At 36.7% G+C, this 27133-nt stretch overlaps 1 protein-coding gene across 1 annotated transcript in view; it reads left to right on the forward strand.

Moving 5' to 3' along the window:
* Positions 1-22902, forward strand: part of NUP35 (nucleoporin 35) — a 34662-nt gene extending 11760 nt beyond the window's left edge. The window contains exons 4-9 of the mRNA XM_055397472.2: positions 1374-1434; positions 15102-15243; positions 18215-18284; positions 19009-19137; positions 21131-21295; positions 22260-22902. Of these exons, the coding sequence (XP_055253447.1) occupies positions 1374-1434; positions 15102-15243; positions 18215-18284; positions 19009-19137; positions 21131-21295; positions 22260-22337 (645 nt within the window). The 3' untranslated portion in view covers positions 22338-22902. The remainder of the gene's footprint in view (positions 1-1373; positions 1435-15101; positions 15244-18214; positions 18285-19008; positions 19138-21130; positions 21296-22259) is intronic.
* Positions 22903-27133: the final 4231 nt, after the last annotated feature.

Consider the following 27133-nt stretch of genomic DNA (forward strand, 5'->3'; position numbering starts at 1 on the left):
TTAAGCTTTACATTGCTGTTTCTTTTACCTTGTGAGTCATAAGACTTCTTAGACCTTGGGAGGCTGGCTCGGCCTCCAGGGGCTCAAGAAATTACAAAAGCCACTCCCTTTGTTATCTAAAGTGCCACTTGATTTGCTGGTAACAGTTGGTGTGCTTGCTGGCAAGCACATAGTTGGGCATGGTCAGAAGTCAGTCAGAGGCCTGGTCTCCTGCTTCTGAAGCCTGAACAAGATTCCCTTCATTTTATTTATAATTTCCCTAACAGATATACATGCCTACTCTAAAACAATTGCTTGTGTGTCTTGTGTTATGTTTGGACAGTATTATGATAAACTTAACTAAGTCCAGAATATTCTGTTGTATTTTTCTAAAGGTTGCTAGGTAAATCTGATGTTTAATTTGGTATGAGGACCTCTGGCTTATAAGTGTATGCCACCTTTCATTACTCCTGTGATAATACCTGAAAAGAAAGGGAGTTTATAGTTACTGCTGTGTTCAAAATGTTTTAAAAACCTTGTGAGCCATAAGTTGTAGAGAAAACTTGACTTGAAAGTTGCTGAGAATATTATTAAAGTCCAAATTAATTTAACCCCTGAGACTCTTTTTTGGTCAGCCTGTCTCTACTCATAAGTTCTCATTGAGAATTGAACAATGAATTTGTATCCCCCTTTAATAATATCTCGACATTTGGTCTGGTTGCTGGGTAATAACCAGATTTTAGATTGTCTTAGTTTAATCAGAATCTGTTAAAAAAAAATTCTGTTTACTTCTAGAGAAAGAGTTTCTCACTCCTGATTAGCTATTATTGTTTTCTATTTTGTTTAGAGACAGATTTTTTAACTACTTGAATCTTTAATTTTCTCAGATTTAAAGGAACTAGTTTTTGTTACTTTTTACTAGTAGAGGCAGAGATATGCTGCTGTTTACTGTGTAGACTGATTTGATTTGAATCTATACTATTTCATGGTTTGTAAATGTCAATTTAGAAATACAGTTTGGCCAACTTTCTGTTTTTCACTTTGAACTTTGATGATTTGAAGAATCACCATTGTATCTGTTATTTCAAATACTGTATTTTAGGTACTAAAAACAAATAGCAGTGTTACTGTTAATAAAAATAACGCTTTTCTTATTTTAAACATTATAATATGCTAACGAGTCTGCCTTTTTAGATTAGTAGTGTTCAACTTAAAAAAATAACAACAAAACAAGCAAAAAAAAAGTATTCTTCAATTGTGAGCTAATAAGAGGCATTTCCAGTACCTGGTAGACATTCAGTTGTCTGTTGAATGAAGTTCTTCAATATTTATTGTGTTTATTTCATGGTTAGAACTTTGCATTTGACCTGAACACTTTCTTCTTTTTTGCGTAGGCAAACATTTCAGTAATGCAGAGTCCTCTTGTTGGAGTTGTGACAACTACTCCTGGAACAGGTCAGCAGTGCCTTTCAATACCAGTGACAATTTTTTACTCTTTGAATGAAGATAGTAAGACCTTTGTTGGTAATTGCCAAAATTTTGTCTTATTTTTCAAACTTGGAGACTTTCTTGAATGTCAGTAACTTTCTTTAGGAAGGAAATATTTGTATATTGGTTCTTTTCTGAACTTACAGATAAGGTTATGATACTCTACTGAAAAGCGTTAAGAATTTTAAAAATTACATATTTGTATCTTCTGAATTGTTAAAACTGTAATTTTAAAAAAAAGTTGCAATTGAGAAGAGGAATGCAGAGACTGAATAATAAAGATGTTTTGAGAGATATTAATGCATCGCTGTAAATCTGAATGTCATTGACTACAGCCTTTGATTATATCTCGTTTTTCTTTAGTGGTATTTCTGTCACTGTCAGCATCATCATAAGCACAGCTTTTCCAACATTTTTATGTATTTATAATCTATCAAATGTTCATTCAGCAAATACTTGGCATACAACCATGTACCAGGCCCTGGAAAACTGAAAAAAACAGATAATCTTTGCCTTTATGGACTTATATTTACTTATGAAATTTACATTTATAAGTAAAGTAAATAGTTTGTTAGAAGGTAATACATTTTGTGGAGGAATATTAAGCAGCAAAGGGAAGTAGGAAATAAAGTCTTGTATAACTAAGGTAGCGTGTTAGTTTTCTTTTGCTGCCATAACATATTACCATAAACTAAAAAGTGGCTTAAGCAATTCAGTGTACTATTTTTACAGTTGTGGAGGTGAGAAATCTGAAATGGGTCTCAATGGGCTAAAGTCAAGGCATTGGTAGCCCGTATTAATTTATGGAGGCTCTGGGGAAGAGTCCGTTTCTGCCTTCTTCATCTTCTATAGGCTGCAGGCATTTCTTTCTGGTCCTCTTCCTCAGTCTTTAAAGCCAGCAACATTGTATCTTTCTGATCATTCTGCTTCATGTCAAGTCTTGCTCTTTCTCTTTTAAGGACCTGGGTGAACACTTCCACCCTTCTGGATAGTCAGGATAATCTCCCTATTTTAATGATTAGCAATATTAACATCTGCAGTCCTAATTCTCCTTTACCATGTAAGATTCCTAGGTTTTAGAGATAAGGACATGGACATCTGGGGTGGGAGGGCGTTAGTCTGCTTACTACAGATAGTTATAGAAAACTGACATTTGCTCAAAAATGTTTAGGGAAAGTTTTCTGAACAGAGGAAGGAGCAAGTACAAAGGCACTGAGGTGGGATTGTGTCTGGAGTGTTCGAGTACGTGTAAAGAAGTTAGTGTGAAATGGAGTGAGGGAGGGGGGTGAATAATAGGAGATGAGGCCAGAGAGGTAATGGGGTTTATTGTATTAATAGCACTTGGTCTTTACCCAGAAAAGGCAGAGAAAAGTAGGATGAGATTACCCCTGTGATGTGAATAGACTTTTGGTGTAAGGGTCAGGGTGGAAGCAAGGAGATCAGATAGTTGTCTACTACCTTAACCCCGGTGAGAGATGGTGGTGGCTTAGACATAAAACAGGACAGGAAAGGAGGAAAAGAGAAGCAACAGCAAAAACAGATGAAATGGAAGAAGCAATAGCAAGACAGTAGATTTAAATGAACTGAATGGACGATTATATAAACGAAATGTGCCAAACACTCTTGTTAAAGGCAAAATGGATGACAAAATAATACCCAATGACAAACAGATCTTTTTATCCTCCAAATCTTGATTTCTTCAAGCAGTGTGTGAGCCATCACGGGCAATGTTCTCTAAAGTATAGATTTCTACTACTGGTTTGTTCAGTGCTATTTCTATCATGTTCCTCAAAGTTCTTCCAGCCTCCACCCACTGCCCTATTCTAACGGTATGTCCACACTTACAGGTACTACAGTAGCATTCTACTTGGTACAAAAATCTGTATTTTTAAAAAGTTTTTGCCGTAACAAATTATCACAAACTTAATGGCTTAAAACAATACACATTTATTATCTCATAGTTTCTGTGGTCAGATGTCTCGGGCAGAGCTTGGTTCTTTAGAGCTCAAATGTTAGCATGGCTCTGTTCTTTTCTAGAAACTGTGGATGAATCTGCGTCCGGGTCGTTGGCCAATTCAGTTGCATACAGTTGTAGGACTGAGGTCTCTGATTCTTTACTGGCTGTCGCCATAGGTTGTTTTCAGTGTCGAGAGGCTGCCCTCATTCTTTGGCTTCTGGTTTTCTTTCTGTCTTCAAAAGCCGCAATGGCAGATCGGGTCTTTTTATATGCTTTGAGTCTCTCTGACCTCTCTGTTCTCTTGTAGTTCTGATTTTACTTTTCTGCCATCTGCTGCTGTTAAGGGATCATTTGATTCCTTTGGCTCACTGCAGTAGTCCAGGGTAGTTCTTTAAGACCAACTGATAAATAATTTAATTCTTTCTGTAAAATCCCTTCACAGCAATACTTGGATTAGAGTTTGGTTGAATTACTAATTAATCAAACCGGGGGACAGAAACTTTGGGGTGATGTCTTTAGATTTCTGTCTACCACATATCATGGTGAAAAATCTAAGATGTCACCTCTGTTTCAGTTACATACTTGAAGTGAAATGTTCTAGGGAAATTAGTTCAGGTTTTAGCCATCTTAATCTGATCAAACCAGGTAGGTGACAGTGCTTTGTTGTGTGATAATACCTTGCTACTTGACTGCTATAGTAGTGACTGTTTGACTGAATCAGTAAGTGACGGTAGAGACTTTGGAAATGCAAAAGCATGTAATATAAGTAATGTGTTATATGTTTTAAAGCATTTCTTAGTTGTCTAAAAAGCATACATTATAATATTGCTGTCAAGTAGAGGAGTACAGGGTTAAAGCTAATTAAACTTCCTTTTGTTAATCTGTTTTTTGTAATACTGTAACTTCTGTGAGGTTCTTGTAATTTTAGAAACCATATGTGAAAATATAAAAACTGTGATAGGAAAATATCCCTGTCATGAAATTGGTCACTGGGAGCCACTGCTGCTTCTCCTTTAAGTTTAAAGAATTTATGTATTGAAAGTCTTAATGGGACATAAGTGAAAAAGAATGCTTTTTCTTGAGAAAGAATACTTTTGAAAACATGTTGTAGGCATGAGGACTATGACGCATGGTCGATACTAAGCAAGAAATTGAATAAAAGAGAAAATTGAGGGAGAATGTGTAGACTTCGTTTTTTAAACTCTTACATTAAATAAATTAAAACTTCTATAATTTGTAAATTTTAACTTTCGGAAATGGACAGCTTTTATAAAGAGACATCAAAAAAAAAAAAAAAGACATCACAGGACTTAATGGTATGAATTGCTGGTTTATGCTGAGGTCTTTGTATCCATGAGTTTGAGTAGGCTCTGGGAGTTGGTGGACAGGGAGGCCTGGCGTGCTGCAGTCCATGGGGTCGCAGTCGCAAAGACTCGGACACGACTGAGCGACTGAACTGAACTTGTATCTAATAAGAAGATTTTGGTTAGTTCTTAATTCTATAACTGAGGTTAAAAATTTCTTTTAAAATCTTATTTCTGGTGCAGGAAAACCTTGGTCATACAACAAAGTAGGTAATCAAAATTAAAGAATTTAAGAAACTTTTCAACCATTATTGCCTCCAGTAAAGAATATTGAATGTTTGCCCTGTCTTTCCCCATCCTCACTGATCAGTTTTCTTCTGCTGCTATTTAAGTAATGCTCTATTTTTCATCCTATTTTTAATTAATTTTTTTTTCTTGAGAAGTTCTTTAATTCACTTGTCACCTCTCGCAAGTAGCATAGCATTTACATGTACTGAGCTAGAATCCTTATTTGTGTTAGCATACTGTTAACAGGTTAAGTATGATGTTTAGATTATAGCCATTTATGGCTGCTTTTGTTGATGCCAGGAACTCAGAATTCTAATAGTGTTCCCAGAAGAGCAGATAAAGGGCTGGTTTTTCTGTGAGCAACTTTTCCCTGACGCTTCTTTTTCTGATCTGGGTTAGCTGTTCCTGTGTGTGCGCCTGTAGAACTCTCTTCCAGGCTCTTAGCTCACCCTGTTACTGGGTTATGATCTTTAGGACAGAGATTCCTTCCACATACCCACATTGTTTACCTATCACAGAGCTGGGTATAAAGGGACGTCAGTAAATGTTGGTTGACTGAATGGATTGGTGGATGTAAGTTGTAGTGAGTTGAATGGTGGCCCCCAAAATGACGTGTTCACATTCTAACTCCTGGAACCCTGAGTACTGCTTTTTGTGGCCAAAACTAATTTAAGGATCTTGAGAGGGGTATCTCTCAAGGAGAGTGGACAGTTAAGGAGAGAGGAAAAGACGGGAAGATAATCCTGGTAATTACCTGGGTGCAAGTGTGCCCTAAATCCAATCACAAGTGTTCTTAGAGGCACAGAGAAATTTGGCAGAGACAGGAGAGATATACAGAGAAGGTGATATGAAGTGAGCACGCATTGAAGTGTTGTAGCATGAAACTAAATAAATTTTGGTGACTAATTTAAAAAAGTTAATGCCAGAGGCAGAAAAATGGTCCTCCAAAGATGTCTATGTCCTAATACCCAGGAGTTGTGAATATGTTACATTACATGGTAAAGAGAAATTAAGGATGCTACGGAAATAAGACTGCTAATCATCTCATCTTACACAAGAAGATTATGCTGGGCTAATAGAGTGAACCCAGCAGAGTCACAAAGGTCCTAAAATGGCGAGGACCTTCGTATTCTCTAACACAAAAGTCACCAGGGTCTCTGGAAGCTACAGGAGCCAGCAAGTAAGGAATTCTTTGATTGCTGGCCTTCAGCGATGTGTTAGACTCTGCTGAAAACTTGTTCTTAGACTTCTGGTTTCCAGAACTGTGGGAGGATAAATGTCTGCTGTTTTAAGCCACTCAGTTTGTGGTAGTTTGTTATAGCAGACAGAGGAAACTCCTATATGTATATAGTGTTTTGAGGCAATGACATCCCAGCACCAAATGATGATTGGAATATTTGTGTCCAGCTTGGTGTGGCATAGTTTTTCTTTAATATATTGAGTAAAATTAGCCTTAATCTAGATTATATTAGTTTCTTATTACTGCTGACACAGATTATCACAGATTATAGTGGTTTCAAATACCTCATTTATTATTTTAAAATTCTGGAAGTCAGAAATCTGGAATGTGTCTCAGTGGGCTAAAATCAGAGTATTAGTAGGACTCCATTCTTTTGTGGAGGCTCTAGGGGAGAATCTTGTTTTCTTCTCTTTTCCAGCTTTTAGAACTGCCCATATTTCTTGGCTCATGCATTCTTACCAACTTCAAATCCTGCAATGGTTAGTTGAACCTTTATTTCACATCATTTGTTTCCGCTCGCCATTTAAGGACCTTTGTGACTGTGTTGGTTCACTCTATTAGTCCAGCATAATCTTCTTGTGTAAGATGAGATGATTAGCAATCTTAATTCCATAGCATCCTTAATTTCTCTTTACCATGTAATGTAGCATATCCATAACTCCTGAGTATTAGGACATAGACATCTTTGGGGGACCATTTTTCTGCCTCTGGCATTAACTTTTTTAAATTAGTCACCAAAATTTATTTAGTTTAATGCCAAACTAGCCGTAGTACCATTGATTGGTCTCTAATTTTAGTGGGATAATATTTTATGTTTTAGTCAAAGTAATAATTGCAAATTGTTTAAAAATAGCACGTAGTACTTAAATGCAGTACTCTAATGAAATGCTGAAGTCCTTAGCTGTATTCCTCCAGAACTAGCCAGTCCAGATCGTAGAGCTATTCCTTTTGGAATTTAGCTTCCCTTACCTGAATGAGTTGCTGTATTAGCTTTCTGTTGTCACTATGACATATTACCACAAGTTCAGTGACTTAGAACAGTTTGGATTTATTTTCAAATAGTTCTAGAAGTCAGAAGTCCAAAGTCAGTTTCATTGAGCTACAGTCAAGGTGTGGGTAAGACGGTTACCTTCTGGAGGCCTTAGAGAGGATCCATTCCCCTGCTTTTTGGTTTTATTTTTTCCAGTTTCTAGTGGTTCCCTATATTCTTTGGTTTGTGGTCCCTTCTTTCAACTTAAAAAGTGTACTGTATCACTCCAGTCTCTTCCATCATCACATCACATCTCTTGTGAGGACACTGGTGGATGTATTGGGGGTCCACCTGAATAATCCTTAGTAGTCTTCCCATCTCAGGATCCGTAATCATAAATGCATAATCTCTTTTGCTATGTAAAGTAACACTTACAGGTTCTGGGGATTAGGATGTAGCCATCTTGGAGGGCCATTACTTAGTTGGCCGTATAGAATTATATTGCTTATTCTTGATTTTCATTTTTAAAATTGCTATATTTATCTTAAGGTAATTGAAGATAATTAACTTATCTTCCCTGCATTATCTCAATATAATTGAAATATATCAAACTTTATTCCTTTGTCAGTGTTTTATATTACTATGATTATGTAAGGGCTGTTTAGTGTTGCGTCGAGTAGTATATTATAATTTATTCTTCCTGTAAATTTAAAATTTTTCTTTAGTTAATAATTTTCTTTTTTCCATTTGTCTAATTTTCTACACGCCATTTGCTTCCTATAAGCAACTGTTCTGCTGCTGTGTCTTTTTGAAAATGCTCATTGTTTTATTTTTGTTTGTTTTGTTTTAAACTGAGAACTTCTCATTCTCAGCTTCTCTTCTGGCTGTTTCTTATATTAGCGTGATGTACATCTCTTAGGATTTGCCTTAGCAAATTTCTAGAGTTGATCTGTTTTTCCTAGTTAACATGTTTTCTTAGTTTATTTTCTCATTTTGGTGAAGGACATATTTGAGTACCTTTCTAGGAAAACTTATATGGCAAATAAAATTTAAGACCTTGAGTTTGAAATGCTTTTTATCTTCCTTATAAGTGGGCTGCTTGTTTGGTGAAGTATAGAGTTCTAGATCGGAGAAGGCAATGGCAAGCACCTCTAGTACTCTTGCCTGGAAAATCCCGTGGATGGAGGAGCCTGGTGGGCTGCAGTCCATGGGGTCGCTAGGGGTCGGACGCGACTGAGCGACTTCACTTTCACTTTTCACTTTCACACATTGTAGAAGGAAATAGCAACCCACTCCAGTGTTCTTGCCTGGAGAATCCCAGGGACAGGGGAGCCTGGTGGACTTCCATCTATGGGGTCACACAGAGTCGGACATGACTGAAGTGACTTAGCAGCAGCAGCAGCAGCAGAGTTCTAGATTGGAATTTTGGAGGTATCATTCCTTTTCTGGCTTCTAGTGTTCTGCAGAAGTCATACACAGTGGTGGTTTCTAAGTTGTTGTAGGGGCTTGGTTTCAAAAAATTTAAGATCTCTGTAGGGTTAAGTGTTTTCAGTTTCACAAATCTGCCTTGGTCTGGGACTTTAGTTTTCTGGGGAGTTGGTGGATCCTTTAAATCAAGACACTTACCCTGGGTTTTGGCAAACTTCCTTGTATTTGATAATAGCTTTCCTACTGTTTTCTGTGTCCTCTCTCTGGAATTTCTTCTGTTTGTGAGTGCTGCAGAGATTTCTAAATTTCTACTTTTTCTGTGTTAGAGTGTCTTTTATATTTGTATTCTCCTTTCTGAAAGATGTCCACAGTCTCAGTTTCCAGTGCATCTAATAATTTATTTTGATATTTTAATATTCAATGATCTTTTTTGCTGCTGTTCTCTTAAAGTATTTAAAATGTAGCATCCTGTCTTGTTTCATGGTTAAAATAACTTACCAGTGAAGTTCAGGTTGGACTTTTATTCCTGTTCATACCGTCTGTTTCCTTCTAGATCTTTTTTTTTCCCTCTCTCTGATTTTCTTTCTTTCTTTCTTTTAAATCTCTTATGCCTTTTCTTAGTGAAGGCATATATATTGAATGAGGCACTAAATAGCTACTTGGAGTCTCTGTGTGTGTGTGTGTTGACAGTGGTAGAAAGGGAGAAATTAGAGGAGGTTATTCTGTCTTTTTGGGCTTTGCTGTAGGAGCATTGGACAGTTAGATAAATTTTTGTTGGAAAAATCTCTGATTTCAGCATATATAGGTCCTTTCTCTAAAATTTCCCAAAGAAAAATTCTTTAATATTCAGTATTAATGTCTAAGCTGCTGTTCTGAATGTAGAAAGGGAGAAGTCTTCTTTTCAATATGCAGATTTTCGCATAGTTATTCTCCACTGTAACTGGGACCCACTGAGTCCTGAGCTATTGACGTTTCTTTTCCTTGGGGACTAACAGCTTGATTTTTTGGGGGTGGAGTAGCTGCACAAGATGAGGAAGGGCTTGCCTTTTCAATCCCTTATTATATACTCTCTTAAACTAGTTTGCCTTGATTTCAATCAGGAGTCTGTTTCACACCTTCTGTGGTCTCCAAAACCTTGGACTTTCCAGAATGATTAAGTACCTGACAAGGGCTGGAGATGAATACTGGTGTTCAGTTCATCGTACTGTTTTGGATATTGTTGTATTCATTCGGGTACAATGCGTTTGTCAGACTGCAAGTCTGAGCATACAGTCTTTGCAAGATTACTCTATCTTCAGGTGCGACTGTAAGTTTAGGTGTCCCCAGGGCCACTTTCATTTCAGACTTGCTGGTTGCAAATTCAGGCTTTCCGAAGCCCACGCTAAGGTCTGATAATTCACCAGACAGATTGAAGATCCACTGAAAGTGCAATGCTTACAGTTAGTTTTATTATACAAAAGATACAGATTAGAACCTTCTAAAGAAAGAGATACGTAGGTTGAAGTCTGGGGCTGTTCCAGACAAGAACTGTGACTTGTTCTTGTTCCAGACAAGAACTGTGACTTGTTCTTGTTCCAAACAAGAACTGTGACAAGAACTCTTGGCATTGACATATGGCGCTATGTCAGTGCCACAGAGTATTGGCAAGTAGGGAAGCTCATGGAGCCTCCATGCCTTGAGTTTTCATTGGAGTTGCATCACATAAAAATGATTGCATGATTGATCAAGTGGCTAAACTTAGTCTCCATCCCTTCTTCTGCCCAGAGGTGACCTTTTTTAATAACATGAATGTCTTTATGGGTGGTCATTAAGGCATGACCTACTTCACTATGTCACCTTGTTGGCTCGAACTGCCAGGTTCACTTGAAGTTGAGGGGCCTGCCACGAATAACAGAAACACTCTCCTGGCTGGGGAAATTTCCTAGGGTGTCGGGGTTATCTCCCAGGAACCTGGAAAAGTCAAAGGAGGTCTTTGGACTGAGACCAGATTCTTTTTTAAACGTTGTGCTACATTGTTTCATGCTAAGAAGGGAACAGCACTGCCGGGAACCTCTTTTTCTCCCAAGCTTCATATACCATGTATCTGTTTAACATTTCCCACTCCTTTTATCTCTTATTTTCATTTAGGTTAGTGGTCTGTTTTGAAATAATTGAATCTTGTCTTTAATTCAAGACATTTTCATAAAAGGTAATAAGTTCTTTTACCTTCCACTTCCAGTCTGATTTACCAGGGGAGACACAATTTGATGTGGTTTGATAGGCACACTTTTTCATTTTACAAAGCATTGCTTGCAGGTACTAGAAGTCTTATTGAAAGGAAGTAAAATTACTGGACCAATGAAACATTAACAAGGTGGGGGGCAATTATGCTAAAGTTATGTAAATAGTTTTAGATTGTGTATAAGTGGTTTATGTTTTTCAGAGTAGTTGATGGGTCAGAAATTAGATTGCTTATTTATTTGAGACTTAATTTTGATTTGTTTTATTTTTAAAGGTCATAATGGTTGTCTTATTTTGATCCTTCATTTAATTTCTTCCTTGAAGGTTATTACATGATACAGCAAAGCTAAATTGTACGTTCGTAATGGTAATACAGGACATAAAATTTTTGAATTGCCTTTAGATTTTATACTAAATGCCTTTTTACTATCTCTTTTATTGTGTTAAAGGCATGTCTTTGTAGTAAGAACTAAACTTATTTAAGGTTATGTTTTGTGTGCTTCTCCGTATTTCCTAGCAGGAAAGTTGATAAGTTGATTGGCTTAGTTATTAAAGTAGGATGTTTCATTTTAAATCAAGTTTATTTTAGAAATATTTTATACCTATTAAATACTTCTGTGATGAAGAAAAGAGAAATTGCTAGGAAAAAGAAAAGTGGCCAAATGTATTATAGCATCCTGTGCCGTTTAACATTAAGTTATTTACTTTGTATTGTCTCTCTTAAGCACAAATTTAATTTTAAAATTAGATGCATCTGTAGACTGAACCATGTAATATACTAGAATTCCATGTCCTTCTTGGATATCCTTTTGTTTTCTCTAGAGTTAGTAACTGTTCCATACCTTCTTTTGCTTGATTACTGTTGTAAAAATATTTAAATATTTTTTTGTGAAATGTCTGGTTGCTAAATTGTTTTTAGCCCAATTTCTTGATGACTGAACATAAAAAAAAAATTGGTTTTGAGCATCTTATTTTCTAGTAGGGTCTAGGATAGTGTTCTGAATTAAATAGATTTCTTAATTAACCTTGCAGATCTGAAGTGATCTGAAATTATTTTTTTTCTTAAGGAAAGGCTGCTGCTGCTAAGTCACTTCAGTCGTGTCCAACTCTGTGTGACCCCATAGACGGAAGCCCACCAGTCTCTCCTGTCCCTGGGATTCTCCAGGCAAAAACACTAGAGTGGGTTGCCATTTCCTTCTCCAATGTGTGAAAGTGAAAAGTGAAAGTGAAGTCGCTCCTCCGTCCATGGGATTTTCTAGGCAATAGTACTGGAGTGGCTTGCCATTGCCTTCTCCGGAAGGAAAGGCTATATTGTGTTAAATTAGATTGATTCTGGTATCTAAACTTGAGTCCAGATGAAGTAAGGAAATTCAAGTTGTGCGGCATAAAGGATTAAGAACTTTCAAATTTGTAAATGATCATATTTTTCCTCTTTAGTTAGAATCACTTTGTTACATTGCAGTTTTTACTTTATTGATGCCTTTGACTTGTAATTCTGTTGAGGATGTAGTTTTGGTTTGATGCTGCTTGGTGGCAAGAGAATGGAGATCATTCTGGGAAGTCTTTTATTTTAGATTTGACTCTGAATATATTTGTGCTGTTGATGCAAAATAATAATTATACGAAGTGCATCATTCATAGTATTGAAGTTATATCTTGTTAAAATAGTTAACTATTGTGAGTTCTTATTTATCTAATGTCCCATTTGATTCTTGAAGTAACGTATGAGTCTACTGTTACAGGTTAATTTATGGATATAATATGAGGGAAACCAACATTACAGAATTATTGAGCTATAATTGACAGTCAAGTTTAAATTGTATACTGTGGGCTGATTTACTTCACTGATATATTACAAAATGATCCTAGTGTTTGCTGACACTTTTCATCATATTACTTAATTACCATTTTTCTTTTTTGTGGTGAGAAAATTCTCTCTTAGCAGCTTTTAAGTATGTAATCTGGTATTATTAGTGATAATCAGCATGCTGTACTTAAATCCCTGGAGCTTATTCAACTGTACCCTTTGACCAGAATGATTCCCCTTATACCCAATCCCCAAGTGCCTGGTAGCCACTCCTGTGAGTTCTGCTTTATTACACTCTGCATATAAATGAGGTGATACAGCATTGGTCTGACTTCTTTCCCTTACTGTCTTGAATGTCATGCGCTCCAGATCCATCCGTATTGTCACAAATGGCAGGTTGACTGGCGCTCCGTTGGGCTTACGCAGCTCATCTTTATCCATCTGTCTGCTGGTGGACCTTTATTTTGTATCCATAGCTCGGCTGTTGTGAATAGTGCCTCAGTGAACTTGGGAGTGTGGATATCTGAGATCCTGTTTTCATTTTCTTGGGCTATAGGCTCAGAAGTGGGATTGCTGGATCATATGTAGCTCTATTTTTAATTTTTTTGAGAACCCTCTATACTGTTTTTCATAGTGTGTGTACCAACTTAGATTCCCACCAGCAGTGTATAAGGATTCCCTTTTCTCCAAATCCTTACCAACCCTTGGCTCTTGTTTTTTTTTTTTTTTTTTAAATGATAGCCATTGATGAATAGCCATGAGATAACTCATTCTGGTTTTGATTTGCATTTTCCTAATGATTAGCGATATTGAGCATCTTTCTTTGTACCTGTGGACATTTGTATGTCTTTGGGAAAATGTCTTTTGAGTTCCTCTTTCCATTTTTTTTTTATTGGATTTGTTTTGTTTTGTTTGTTTTTTGCTGTTGAATTGTATGAGTTCTTTATGTATTTTAGATAGTAACTCCTGTCTGCATATGTATTCCTTATCATTCCTCTGCATTATGATTTTTTTTCTTAAAGGGTTTTGTTTTCTAACATACTAGGTATTTACTTTTCTCTCTTCCATGAGAATTTAAGCTCTGTTAGAGACTTTTTTTCTCCCTTTTGTCTAACTTGGTCTCTTTTTGTATCTTTAATACCTGGAATGATCCTTAGTGTACATTTAAAGTCTCTGCTTCTCAGAAATATGTGGTCTCAGTAGGACAGAGCTTCTGAGATAAAATGAACACATAAAGTGTTTAGCTTGACATGTTGGACGTGAAGCTCTCATTAATTGTAGTTGTTGAAGGTTAAGAAAAGAAAAAATAGAATCAGACATTTCAGATAGAACTATCCTGAATAAGAGAAAACTGCATTCACATCTTAGGGACTAGGGTAGTACTGTTTAGGGGCACACTGGAAAAATAAGGTTGGAAGTATATTAATGTTTTTGAACTGTGGTGTTGGAGAAGACTCTTGAGAGTCCCTTGGACTGCAAGGAGATCCAGCCAGTCCATCCTAAAGGAGATCAGTCCTGGGTGTTCATTGGAAGGACTGATGTTGAAGCTGAAACTCCAATACTTTGGCCACCTGATGCGAAGAGCTGACTCATTAGAAAAGACCCTGATGCTGGGAAAGATTGAAGACAGGAGGAGAAGGGGATGACAGAGGATGAGATGGCTGGATGGCATCATTGACACAATGGACATGGGTTTGGGTGGACTTCGGGAGTTGGTGATGGACAGGGAGGCCTGGCGTGCCTCCTTCATGGGGTCGCAGAGTCGGACATGACTGAGCGACTGAACTGAACTGAACTGATATTGTGGAGACCAAGGCATTTGGATTTTGTAGTGTCTAATGAGAAGTAATTGAATATTTTTAAGGCAGAGGTGCCATAATGAAAGTGGCGGGTTTGGAAGATGAATCCAACAGAAGTCCTTTAGGTTGACTGGAGATCCTTCTGGTGTAGGTTTAACTGGAAATTAATAAAACATTTAGAAATTTGTAATAAAGATAAATTTGCAAAGTCGTAAGTTACACTCAAATTTTAATGGTTTCCTCTCATTGTATGTGAAGTGAAGTCGCTCAGTCATGTCCGACTCTTTGCAACCCCATGGACTGTAGCCTACCGTGCTCCTCTGTCCATGGGATTTTCCAGGCAAGAGTACTGGAGTGGGTTGCCATTTCCTTCTCCAGGGGATCCCGACCTAGGGATCGAACCCAGGTCTCCCACATTGTAGGCAGACGCTTTACCGTCTGAGCCACCAGGGAAGTCATTGAATAGTAGTATGTAATTATGATTTGGTTACAGTGTATATTTTGAATTATTTATGGAATTGCCAACTTTTAATATACTTTTCCATTTAAAACTAAAGCTTTCATTTAAAATAAACCAAGATGTTTATATTGGTAACTAACTTACTAAATATACTAATATAGGGCAAAGTATGTTTAGTCCAGCAAACATTGGTCAACCCCGAAAGACAACATTATCTCCTGCCCAGTTGGATCCTTTTTATACTCAAGGAGATTCTCTGACATCTGAAGATCACCTTGATGACACTTGGGTGACTGTATTCGGGTAAGGTTTCTAGATAATTTACCTTTAAAGCAACAATGTTTTCTAATGAATATTATCAAATACATTTAAAAAAACTAAAATAGTTGCACAGCAGACACTCATTTATCCACGTAGATTCACCTAAATTCATTTTTTTTGTTATTGTTGGTACATTTCAGGTTAAGTTGCAGACATCAGTATATATAACCTTGACATTTCTTCTCGACATTTCTTTCCCTTCTGGGGGATCTTCCCAACCCAGAGAATGAACCCAGGTCTCCCACATTGCAGGCAGGTTCTTTACCAGCTGAGCCACAAGGGAAGCCCTGGACATTTCAGCATGTATATTACATTTTGATATTTAATAGCTTTTCCATCATTTTTCTGTTTGCCTTTTCTTAAATTATTTTCTCTTCAGCACATTTGCTGAATATTGGGAGAGGGTTGCACCACTAGACTTAGGAAGCCTCTTCCTTTGTTGGAACTGTGTCTGTGCTTATATTGGACTTTACCAGTTTTGAACTAACAAGTTGAATTGTATATATATGCATACTATGTCACAGGATTGGTACTTACTAGCTATAGAATCGGAGAAGGCACTGGCAAGCCACTCCAGTACTCTTGCCTAGAAAATCCCATGGATGGAGGAACCTGGTAGGCTGCAGTCCATGGGGTCGCTAAGGGTCGGACACGACTGAGCGACTTCACTTTCACTTTTCACTTTCACACATTGGAGAAGGAAATGGCAGCCCACTCCAGTGTTCTTGCCTAGAGAATCCCAGGGATGAGGGAGCCTGGTGGGCTTCCATCTATGGGGTCACACAGAGTCGGACACGACTGAAGTGACTTAGCAGCAGCAGCAGCAGCTATAGAATATCGAACATTAATAGAAACTGTACATGACAGTCCTAGATGCATTTGAATAGGTTTTTAGATCCAAAAAAAGTACTTTCAGGCATCTTAGAAATGGTATTCCATCACTCACAGATGAAAAACTGAAGAGGTAGACAGATTAAGTGATTTACTCAGAGACTTATATCTAGCAAAAACCCAGGTTTTTTATTTTCAGGCTGTGATTGTTTATACAGTACTACATAAGGTTCGTTTCTGAAAGTGTGATGTCATACTGTTGCTGGACCTTACTATGCTTAGTTTTGGGGTGAAAAATACAAAAACATATGAGCTTGAAGGAAGAACAGTGCACACAGTAAGTATTAGTGTACTTTATTCAATTTATTTAAATTCAGAGGGATGTGTATAGTGAAGTTCTTCCTACCTCTTCCCCAACAGTTGCAGTTTTTCTCCTTGCCAGGTAGTTCCTGCCATCTTTTTTTGTGTGTCACCTTCCAGAGAGAGTTGTTGCTGATTCTGTTTAGGTAAAAAGCAGGGTCACTGCTTTTCCTTGTTCTCCAGAAAGCCCACACTCAGCCCTGTGTCCATCGCCATTGGGCTGGCTGCTGCTGCTTTTTTTTTGTGTGTGTGTGTTTGTGTTTAAATTTTTGTATTTTCTCATGAAGGGCTTGTCTGTGTGTTTTGGATCTATCTGTCCACTTAAATGTGTTTTTGAAGTTTAGTAGTAATGGTGACACTTTTAAGCTTCCTCAGTAGATGGATTAATTAATTGAAGTATTATACTTCTGTTAGTCCTTCATTTTTAAGACTTATCCTTTCCCACCCATATATTTTCTGTTGGTTTTACATTTTAGTAACCCTGCTTATGAGTTTAATTGCAAGAAAGAAAACATTTTCTTCTAAGGGATAAAATATCATCTTTTGATTATTTATAGGGAAGTACAGCTAAAAAGTACAGCTAAAATACATTATAAATGTTCTTCCTTTGATTATTTGACTTTTTCTTCTGACTCAGGGTCATCATGAAATAGCATTTATTGTTTTAGTGTAATGATTTTTAAAAGTTTAAAAAGTTGACCAGTGTCATGTTTGTCTCTGCCGTACAAGGTGAATCAGCCACAAGTATACATATATCCCCTCCCTCTGGAGTAGGGTGATTCTTTGACAGGATATTGGATTGTTTCTCCTCAGAGTGCTCCTAGACTCTTAGATTTATGTTTTATTTCTCAAGTGCCTCCCTCAAGTGCAAACATTATTTCTCTCTCTGGTTTTGATATTTTTTAGTCCTGCTTTGCAGTCACCCCGACTTTTTTGTTGTTTTCTTTGGAGTTAGAAACCTTATATCCAAACTTACAAAACATGAAATAAATTTCCAATCTTGAATGCAGTATTTTAGTCACATAGATTTTAATATGTGAAGTTTCTTATTTATTTTTGTGACTCACATTTTTTCCTTTAAGTTTCTAATTCAAGGTCCAGATAACTGAAGTTATTGGTTAAGGAAACTCCAGATTTTTAAGTTGAAAATAGCTTTATTATTTGAACTATCAAAAGTTATATCTCATTGTGATAGTCAAGACATTCAGCGCTTTATGAAGAAGAAAGTAAAAATCACTTAGAGTTTTCCATACAGAGATAAGGTCATTTAAAATTTTGGTAGCCGTCTTTTTAATTGATTGTTTACCATTAATTGTGGTTCTGAGTTTTTGTTTCAGGAACACATTTTTGAATTTTCAGGTGGTGCTCAGTGTATGTCGATATGACTCTGTATAATGTAAAGTTCTTTGCTCTTTAATAACCATAGTGGTAGATCTCCACCCCCTCCCACCCCCGCCACAAGCACGTCTGCACATACACATGCCCACGTAAAATATTTACATGCAGAACTGTGACTTGAATTTTAGAAATTTCAGGGGTGGAATTTGGAGATGGAAAAAAGTGACTGAGTCAGAACTAATTTTAACATAATTTTCTTTTGGGTGATGGGCAAATGAATAGATTTGACTAATAATAGAGGAAAGCAGAATGATTAAGGGTCTCTTATTAATGTAAACTGGGGGGAGTTTATCTTGAAACGCTTGTAAGTTAATTTGCATTCATCATTATTGAAGTTGATTGGGCAAGTTTTTTTTTTCCCCAGGTTTCCTCAGGCATCTGCTTCCTATATATTATTACAATTTGCACAATATGGGAATATCTTAAAACATGTGGTAAGTCTTAATTCTTTTCAGTTCAAGATTTAAGCTGAGGAAAGATAACCTGTGAATTTGCTGCTGAATGTCTTAAAGTTTTTTTTTCTTTTTTAAAAGTTTTCAGAGGATATATCTGACAGGCTGGAAGTTGCATAGTATTTGATAAAAAGAGATAGAGAAATAAGTGAGAGTTTCAGGCTTCCCCCCTTTTAAAAATAGTTAACAGTCTCTTAAAAAAGATTATGCCAAGTTTTCCAATTTGAGCTTGTTGGGTTAAACAAAAGGATATTTCTGACTTTGAGTTCTTAGAGTTTCTTTAGTTTTTCAGAGAGCTTTTTTTATTTCTTTAAATTACCTTGCACAATAAATTATAAATAACAAATCTTATTTTTATTGCTAGAGATTGACTTTTTTAACTCCTACAAAAAAATCAGATCGATGAATACAGTTTTAAAAAATTTCATAGCAAGTGTGGATAAGACCTTTTTGTAAGAAACAGTTATCTTTTGAGAATTACTTTGCTTTTAGAGAATATTTGCCCACATATTCTTTATATAAGAGATTTAAGAATTAGTGAATTGTTTAAATAGAATTTTTGTTGAATTCTAGTATACAGCTTTTTACAGGGCATCAGATAAAAAGTAGAAGCAGATTTATTTTTGTATGTTTCTGTTTTCTAGTAGAGAATTTGAATTTTATATACTTTATATTTTAATTTAAGAGAAAACTTCATTTTTTGCAGATGTCTAACACAGGAAATTGGATGCATATTCGTTATCAATCTAAACTGCAGGCCCGGAAGGCCTTAAGCAAAGATGGAAGAATTTTTGGAGAATCTATCATGATTGGTGTAAAACCATGTATAGATAAAGTAAGTTATTGCTGATGTAAGGAACACAGCTTAATTTATGTGAGGAACACAGAGCTGAGCACTAACATTGGTGGCGTGTCACTGTGCTGCTTTTGCTTAGTTTTTAAAAGTGTGAGGGATGATGTTATAGCACTCTTTTATGATAAGTCAAAGATATTTAGTCACAATACTCTAGACATAGTATATCCTAACCCCTTCACTCTATAGGTAAAGAGGTCAAGAGGTCTTAGGTAACTTACCCAGGGTTGTTAAGGTGAGGCCTACATTCTAGGTCTTTTAACTTTTAACCCGTTCCCTTTTTTATGCAAAGCACCGTCAGATCCAAGTACATTAAAGGAGTGGTGCTATTTCAGAATGAAATATTCCATATGAATGGTAACTGAGGGTTACCTTTTGAAAGACTGAAGCTTTTTTTTTTTAATGGAATATCAGATTTATTTACATATATATTTTTTAAAACTTCCTAAAAAAATGTCTTTATTTATTTGACTGTGCCAAGTCTTGGTTGCAGCATGTGGGATCTAGTTGTCTGACCAGAGATTGAACCTGAGTCTTCTGCGTTGGCAGTGCAGAGTGTAGCCACTGAACCACCAGGGAAGTTCCTGACTTTTTGTTTTATATTGAAATATAGTTGATTAACAATATTGTGATAGTGATTCAGTTATACATGTACATGTATTTGTTCTTTTTCAAATTCTTTCCACATTTAAATTGTTACATAATATTGAGCAGAGTTCCCTGTGTTACATAGTAGGTCCGTCCGTTTTGATTGTCCATTTTAAATATATCAGTGTGTCCATGTCAGTCCCTGTAACTATCCTTTCTGCCCATCCTTATCCTGGCTACCATTAAGTTGATTATCTAAGTCTGTGAGTATCTTTCTGTTTTCTAAGTTCATTTGTATCTTTTAAAATTTCATTTATAGGTGATACCATATGATATTTATGTTTCTCTATGTGACTTACTTAGTATGACAATCTCAAAGGCTGGCTGTGTTGCTGCAAATGGCATTATTTCATCATTTTTAATGGCTGAGTAATACTCCATTGTATATATATGTCACATCTCTATCCATTCCTCTGTCAATGGACGTTTAGGTTGCTTCCATGTCTTGGCTGTTGTCAGGTGAAGCTTTTTTATTAGTCATTTCTGTTTTAAAATATTTAAATAATACTATATGTTTATATGGGGCTTCCCTTGTGGCTCAGATAGTAAAGAATCTGTCTGCAGTGCAGGAGATCCAGGTTCAATCTCTGGGTCAGGAAGATCCCCCTGGAGAAGGGAAAGGCTACCCACTCTTGTATTCTTGCCTGGAGAATTCCATGGACAGAGGAGGTTGGTGGGCTACAGTCCATGGAGTTGCACTGAGTTGGACATGACTGAGTGACTCTCACATATACACACACAGACATATATTTATATACTTTTAAATAAACTGAGTACACTTTAAACTTTTCTTTGTGGCTTGTAAAATCATGATCATTCTTTAATATATGTGAACTTCTACCTACCAGGCACTGTGCTTGATACTTTTATATATACATCAGTGCATGAATTAGACATGGGTCCTGTTACCATAATCTAGGATTGCTGAGTAGTTGTGTAATTATTACATTGTGCTGTAACAGATCATCGTAGAGGCTAGAGGAAAATTTGGGGTTACCAGGTATAAAATAGCACTGGACTTTGATTCCCTACCCACCTCAACTTCCCCCAAAATTCTCTTGTCTTTCTTACTGATTTTCCATAGTGTTAGGAGAGTCTTATTCTTGAGAGTTGATAGTAGGTATTTGAGGTCATTCAAGTGAGATTTCTATTTGAGCATTAGATCTCATATGCTAGCTAAGAAGCAGGTATTGTTTTATCAAGTCTAAAATTATTTGAAAGGTGAATTAGATCAAATAAAGTATGCTTCTTTTACTGATGTTTTCTTTGGACGTAATAGTGGATAAGATGTATTATATTAATAAACAGAAGTTCTTTATTTCTCCAGAGCGTCATGGAAAACAGTGACAGGTGTGCTTTATCATCTCCATCTCTTGCCTTCACACCACCAATCAAAACCTTAGGTACCCCAACCCAACCTGGAAGTACTCCTCGGATTTCTACTATGAGACCTCTTGCTACAGCATACAAAGCTTCTACTAGTGACTATCAGGTATTTTAAGGATTGGATGAAAGAACATACTCTAAAGGGTGCAGTGCATAGTGTGTTTGTTTAACTTTTTCATTGGGTTGATTTGTATGCAACTAAAATATTTCCTATTGAAGTTGATTACCTTGATGAAACCAATAAACTTTGTGTTTTTAAATTTTCTATTTTACAAATTAAAGTTTTTCCCAGTGGAAATTTATCTTGAATTTTCAGAAACAATCTTTGTCATTTTAAAAAACATTTTGAGATTTCTTATTTTAGTTTTTTCTAAGTTATGTTTGTATATATAAAGTTTCTTGTGGACATCTCTGGTGCGAGAGAATGTTAAAACTCTGTTAGTTGATAACTAAATCTGATGGTATCATAAATGAAGAACCTTGGATTGGAAGTAGTTTTGGTGATCAAAAGAGAACATTGCCCAACTCCCATTTCAAAACTTATCATTTCAAAAAGCTTAAAGGAAAAGTTCATTATGTTTATTGACGAATACTAGAAATATTATGCTCTCATTCAGTATATAATTGTCTCCTGCTTAATTAGCCAGGAGTTCTAAACTTGCCCAGCTACAGACACAAGTCCTAAGACAGCAAATAAGACACGTTAGTAGAGCAGTTGGACTTCCCTTGAAATTTGGGGATCGTTCTAGAACTGGCTTAATTTTTCCTTTTAGTTGTTTTTTTTTAAAATCATCATTTTAAAGTCCTCATCTCCTGTAGCTTCGGTGTTTGTTCATTTTACTAATTGGGCAGCAGATGCACTTTGCTTTGCCAAAGGAGTATAATTTTGCCATTCTTAAAAGCATACGGATCTTCTAACTAAGCCTGTGTTTTAATCTTTAAATATACAATTTAGTGCTACAAATCCATTTTAGTGTTTGGTACTTTAAAATTAGCTGTTAACTCTAGAATGGACTCTGACACTAAAACCATAACCATACAATTTTACGTATGTGTGTTTTTTTTGATAGGTGATTTCTGACAGACAAACACCAAAAAAAGATGAAAGTCTTGTATCCAAAGCAATGGAATACATGTTCGGCTGGTAGTGTAGGAAGAGCTGAGACGTCAACTATGAAGGAGAAGACTGCCACACTAAAACAGAGTTAGCAGGGTGCTGCTGGGATTCTTCGGTTAGTTCTATAACCACTCGACAGTGTCGTATCGCTGTCTCATACTTCCTTTGGAAGCCTTTTTCTTTAAGAATATAGCATACTTGTAGCTCGCACTTTAAAAGATGCTTGAGATACATTTTAAAGAAACAAATCCCTGTATAGAAGATTTGGGACTTTCTGTGATAGTGCATGATTAACTGCAAAAACTCATTGATTACTGTAAATTTATATAATTGAGTTTGTAGTGAGGCTTTGTAGTCTTCATAAGTTGGTGAGGTGAATTTCGTGAAGCGTAACTGTACAGCTGCTTCTAACAAGACACAAAGATTATAATTAGCAATTTGAATCAGGGTCTTTAAATTTAGATAGTATTTAATATTTTAATTATCCTTGTTTATGTTTGTCCTGTCCTGGATGATCATCTTTCAGTCTTGTAAAGCCAATGCAGTCTTTTAAAAAACCTGAAATTTCTTGATAATAAACTTGTCAATTATATGTATTGAGCAGTTTTTGAGAGTGATTTATTAATTAGTACAAAAAGTTTGAAGTCTTTGCAGAAATAGAGAAAATATGTCACGAACCTTCATCTCACTATAATCCAGCTTTAATAACAGTGTAGCCACTACTATTTTGCCATGGTTTAATCTCTCACTCTTGTTTAAAGTATATCTGAGATGTGATTTTAAATACTTGAGGTTATATCAAAGAAAGAATATTTCCATATGTAATTACCATGTCAGTATCTCACCTAAAAGAAGAATAATTTCTTAAGTTCTAATATCTAGTCCTTTAAAAAAGTTTTCCAATTGTTTTCAAAATTTGTTTGAATTTTACAGTTGGTTGGTTTGAGTCACTATTGAGGCCATGTCTACACAGTGTATTTGGTTTTGTCTTTGGAGTGTCTTGAAGTTTAGAGTCTCCCTGCCCTTCTCCACTGTTGAGTACACCTTGACTTGTTGAAAGTACCATGTGAGTTGCCTCTGTAGTGTCCCACAGACAGAATTTGATCAGTAGTTTTTTTGTTTTACTTACTCTGTCATTTGTCCCGTATCCTAGAAATTATATCTAGAGAAGGTTAATTAGATTCTGATCTCATTTTTTTGAGCAAGAGTACTTGATGGTAGTATGGGATACTTAATGTTAAACCAGGGGAGGTTTAGTTCTGGTTTTCCCACTTTTAATAATCCTGAGGTTGGTCATTGGGCACATGGGCAAAAGCCAGACACTGTCTTTGGAAAGGTCCCCATTAACTTTTTATATAACATTTTTAAAAGCATGCATTAATGATACTTGCATGAATCAGTTATTTCATTAAGGTTTGTAAAATGATGCTTTTCTTTCATTCCTGTTGAATTTATTAGCTGTAATTCTTTTCATATAGAACTTTGGGCCATCCATTAGGGCTGTTTGGTTATCATGGAATACTTTCATGCCAGGATGCCAGGATAAATATTTAATTTGTTTCCTTTATCAGTTTTTAGAGTAATTTTTGGTGCCCTGGCAACCTCCACTGCTGTTCTGAGTTAAAAAAACAAACTTTTTTTATCCTTTTGTATCACTGTGTACTTATGGCTTTTTTTTTTTTAAATTCACTGTTTCAATTGCTTGCAGACATTGTCTTACTCAAATTATCCTCCTTGGCCAGTGAAAACCTCCTCAAGCTGGCACTTTTGTGAAAAGGAGGTTTTAACTGACATAATATTTCTCCACAGAACATATATCTAGGAAGTCTGCATATTTCTTTATATAAAAAATAGCTAAAATAACACATTGTGTGGAAGGTTTTGATACCCTTTTTAAATTGCAGCAGAGTACTGTGAAGACTTGTTTAGTTCTCTGAGATGAAGTGATACTAAAGAATATACTGGGATGGATGAAAATCCATTTATCATTACATTTATAAAGTACATTTTATCTGAAACTTTAAAAATCTTTTCCAACTTAAAATAGGATTGTATTTTATATCCTGTTTCATTACATACAGAACTCAATTATTCAAGGTAGAACTGGATACTTCTCCCATTAAAACTTTTGGATTTGTGTTGGAATTACATTTTTGTAAAAGGGCTGTAGATTTTTGTTTTGTGAGGGCATTTTATTTTCATAGACCTCTGTGGAGCATGAAGTTTGCTTTCTAACTAAAAATATTTGTTTGCTATGTTTGAGTTTGTTCTTTTTACCCAGTATTGTCTCTGACCTGTCTTCGTGTATGTCACATCATTTATTTAAAGAGAGCCAGGAAATGGATGGCATATATGAGTATGTGTGTGTGTAGAATTGTTGGATGTTTTCGCAGATGAACTGTGGTTTTATTGTTGTTCAGTCACTAAGTCGTTCCCACCTTCTTGCGACCCCATCGACTGCAGCACACCAGTCTTTCCTCTCCCTCACCATTTCCCAGAGTTTGTCTGCGTTCATGTCTATTGGATCAGTGATGCTATCCAACCATCTCATCTTCTCCTTTTGCCTTTGGTCTTTTTTCAGCATCAGGGTCTTTTCCAGTGAGTTAGCTGTTCGCATCAGGTGGCCCAAGTGTTGGAGCTTCAGCATCAGGCCTTCCGATTGGTATTCAGGGTTGATCTCCTTTAGGATTGACTGGTTTGATCCCCATGCTGTCCAAGTGACTCTCCAGAGTCTTCACCCGCACCACAATTCGAAAGCCTCAGTTCTTCGGTGGTCAGCCTTCCTCATGGTCCGGTTCTCACACCTGTGCGTGACTGCTGGAAAACCATAGCTTTGTCAGTAAAGTGGCATCTTTGCTTTTTAATGTGTGGGTTAGGTTTGCCGTAGTCCTCCTCCCAGGAAGCAAGCGTCTTCTAGTGTCGTGGTGGCAGTGATTTCATCCACAGTGATTTTGGAGCTCTAGAAGAGAAATAATCTGTCACTGCTCCCACTTTCCCCCATCTGTTTGCCATAAAGTGAAGGAACCGGATGCCATGACTTTAGTCTTTTGAATGTTGATTTTTAAGCCAGTTTTTTCACTCTCCTTCACCCTCATCAAGAGGCTCTTTAATTCTTCTTTGCTTTGCCATTGGAGTGGTATTATTTGCATTATCTGAGGTTATTGATATTTCTCCTGGCAATCTTGATTCCAGCTTGTAACTCATCCAGCCCAGCATTTCGCATGACATACTCTGCATTTAAATAAACAGGGTGACAGTATACAGCCTTGTCCTACTCCTTTCCCAGTTTTGAACCAGTCAGTTGTTGCATGTAAGGTTCTCACTTTGCTACTTGACCTGCATACAGGTTTCCCTGGAGACAGGTAAGATGGTCTGGTATTCCATCTCTTTAAGAATTTTACAATTTGTTGTGATTCACACAGTCAAAGACTTTCATATAGTCAATGAAGCGAATGTTTTCCTGGAATTCCCTTGCTTTCTCTATGATCCAGCAAATGTTGACAATTTGATCTCTGGCTCCTCTGCCTTTTTCTAAACCCAGCTTGTACACCTGGACATTCATGATTCAAGTACTGCTGAAGCCTAGCTTGAAGGATTTTGAGCATAATCTTACCGTGGGAAGTGAGTGCAGTTGTCTGGTAGTTTGAACGTTCTTTAGCCCTGTACTTCTTTGGAACTGGGATGAAAACTGACCTTTTGCAGTCCTGTGACCACTGCTGAGTTTTCCAAATTTGCTCACATATTCAGTGCAGCACTTTAATAGCATCATCTTTTAGTATTTTAAATAACTCAGCTGGAATTCTGTCACCTCCACTAGCTTTACTTGTATTGATGCTCCTGGGTGTTCATTGGAAAGACTGATGCTAAAGCTGAAACTAATACTTTGGCCACCTCATGCGAAGAGTTGACTCACTGGAAAGGAGTCTGATTCTGGGAGGGATTGGGGGCGGGAGGAGACGGGGACGACAGAGAATGAGATGGCTGGATGGCATCACCGACTCGATGGACATGAGTTTGAGTGAACTCCGGGAGTTGGTGAAGGACAGGGAGGCCTGGCGTGCTTTGATTCATGGGGTCGCAAAGAGTCGGACACGACTGAGCGACTGAACTGAACTGAACTGAAGGCCCACTTGACTTCACACTCCAGGATGTCTGGCTCTAGGTGTGATCACACCATCATGGTTATCTGGGTCATCAAGACCTTTTTTCTACAGTTCTTCTGTGTGAGAACTCTCTACCATGATCCGTCTATCTTGGCTGACTCTGCATAGCATGGCTCATAGCTTCATTGAATTATACAAACCGCCCCTTCGCCACGACAAGGCAGTGATCCATAAAGGGAATGGTTTTATTACTGTTTTTTGACAATAAGAGTGAAGAAATGTAGATGTGTTTAGGAGCTTAAGTTCTGCAAATAAACCAATCTTAGTTAAAAAGGTAGCAATCTGTAGCTTCAAAGTCTCCAGTTAAATCCCCTCATTCCTTGCTGAAATGTTTTTGCCTTTTTTCCCCAAAATGTCTTAATTAGGTTTCATAAAGTGTGAAGTTAAGCAGCACTTTCCCTTCCATCTCTCCTGTTGCTGCCTGATCTTAACTCTTGTAATGTCTTTACCATTCATTTGTCAAATTTTTACTGAGTGTTTATTTTGTTTTATTCATTATGCTAGTTGCTGGAGATTGAGCAGCAATAAGGCATGGGACTTCGATCTTTTTCCCTGAGATTCAAGATGATTAATTTATTTAGTGTTCCCTCCACTCCCTTGCCATTTTTCACTCTTGTTTACCCAAAGTTTGGGCTTCCCAGGTGGTGCAGTGGTAAAGAGTCCT

This window comes from Moschus berezovskii, chromosome 2, assembly GCF_049115385.1.
Source record: "Moschus berezovskii isolate FMDL1 chromosome 2, NW_MosBer_1.0, whole genome shotgun sequence".
In the NCBI taxonomy this organism is placed as follows: domain Eukaryota; kingdom Metazoa; phylum Chordata; class Mammalia; order Artiodactyla; family Moschidae; genus Moschus; species Moschus berezovskii.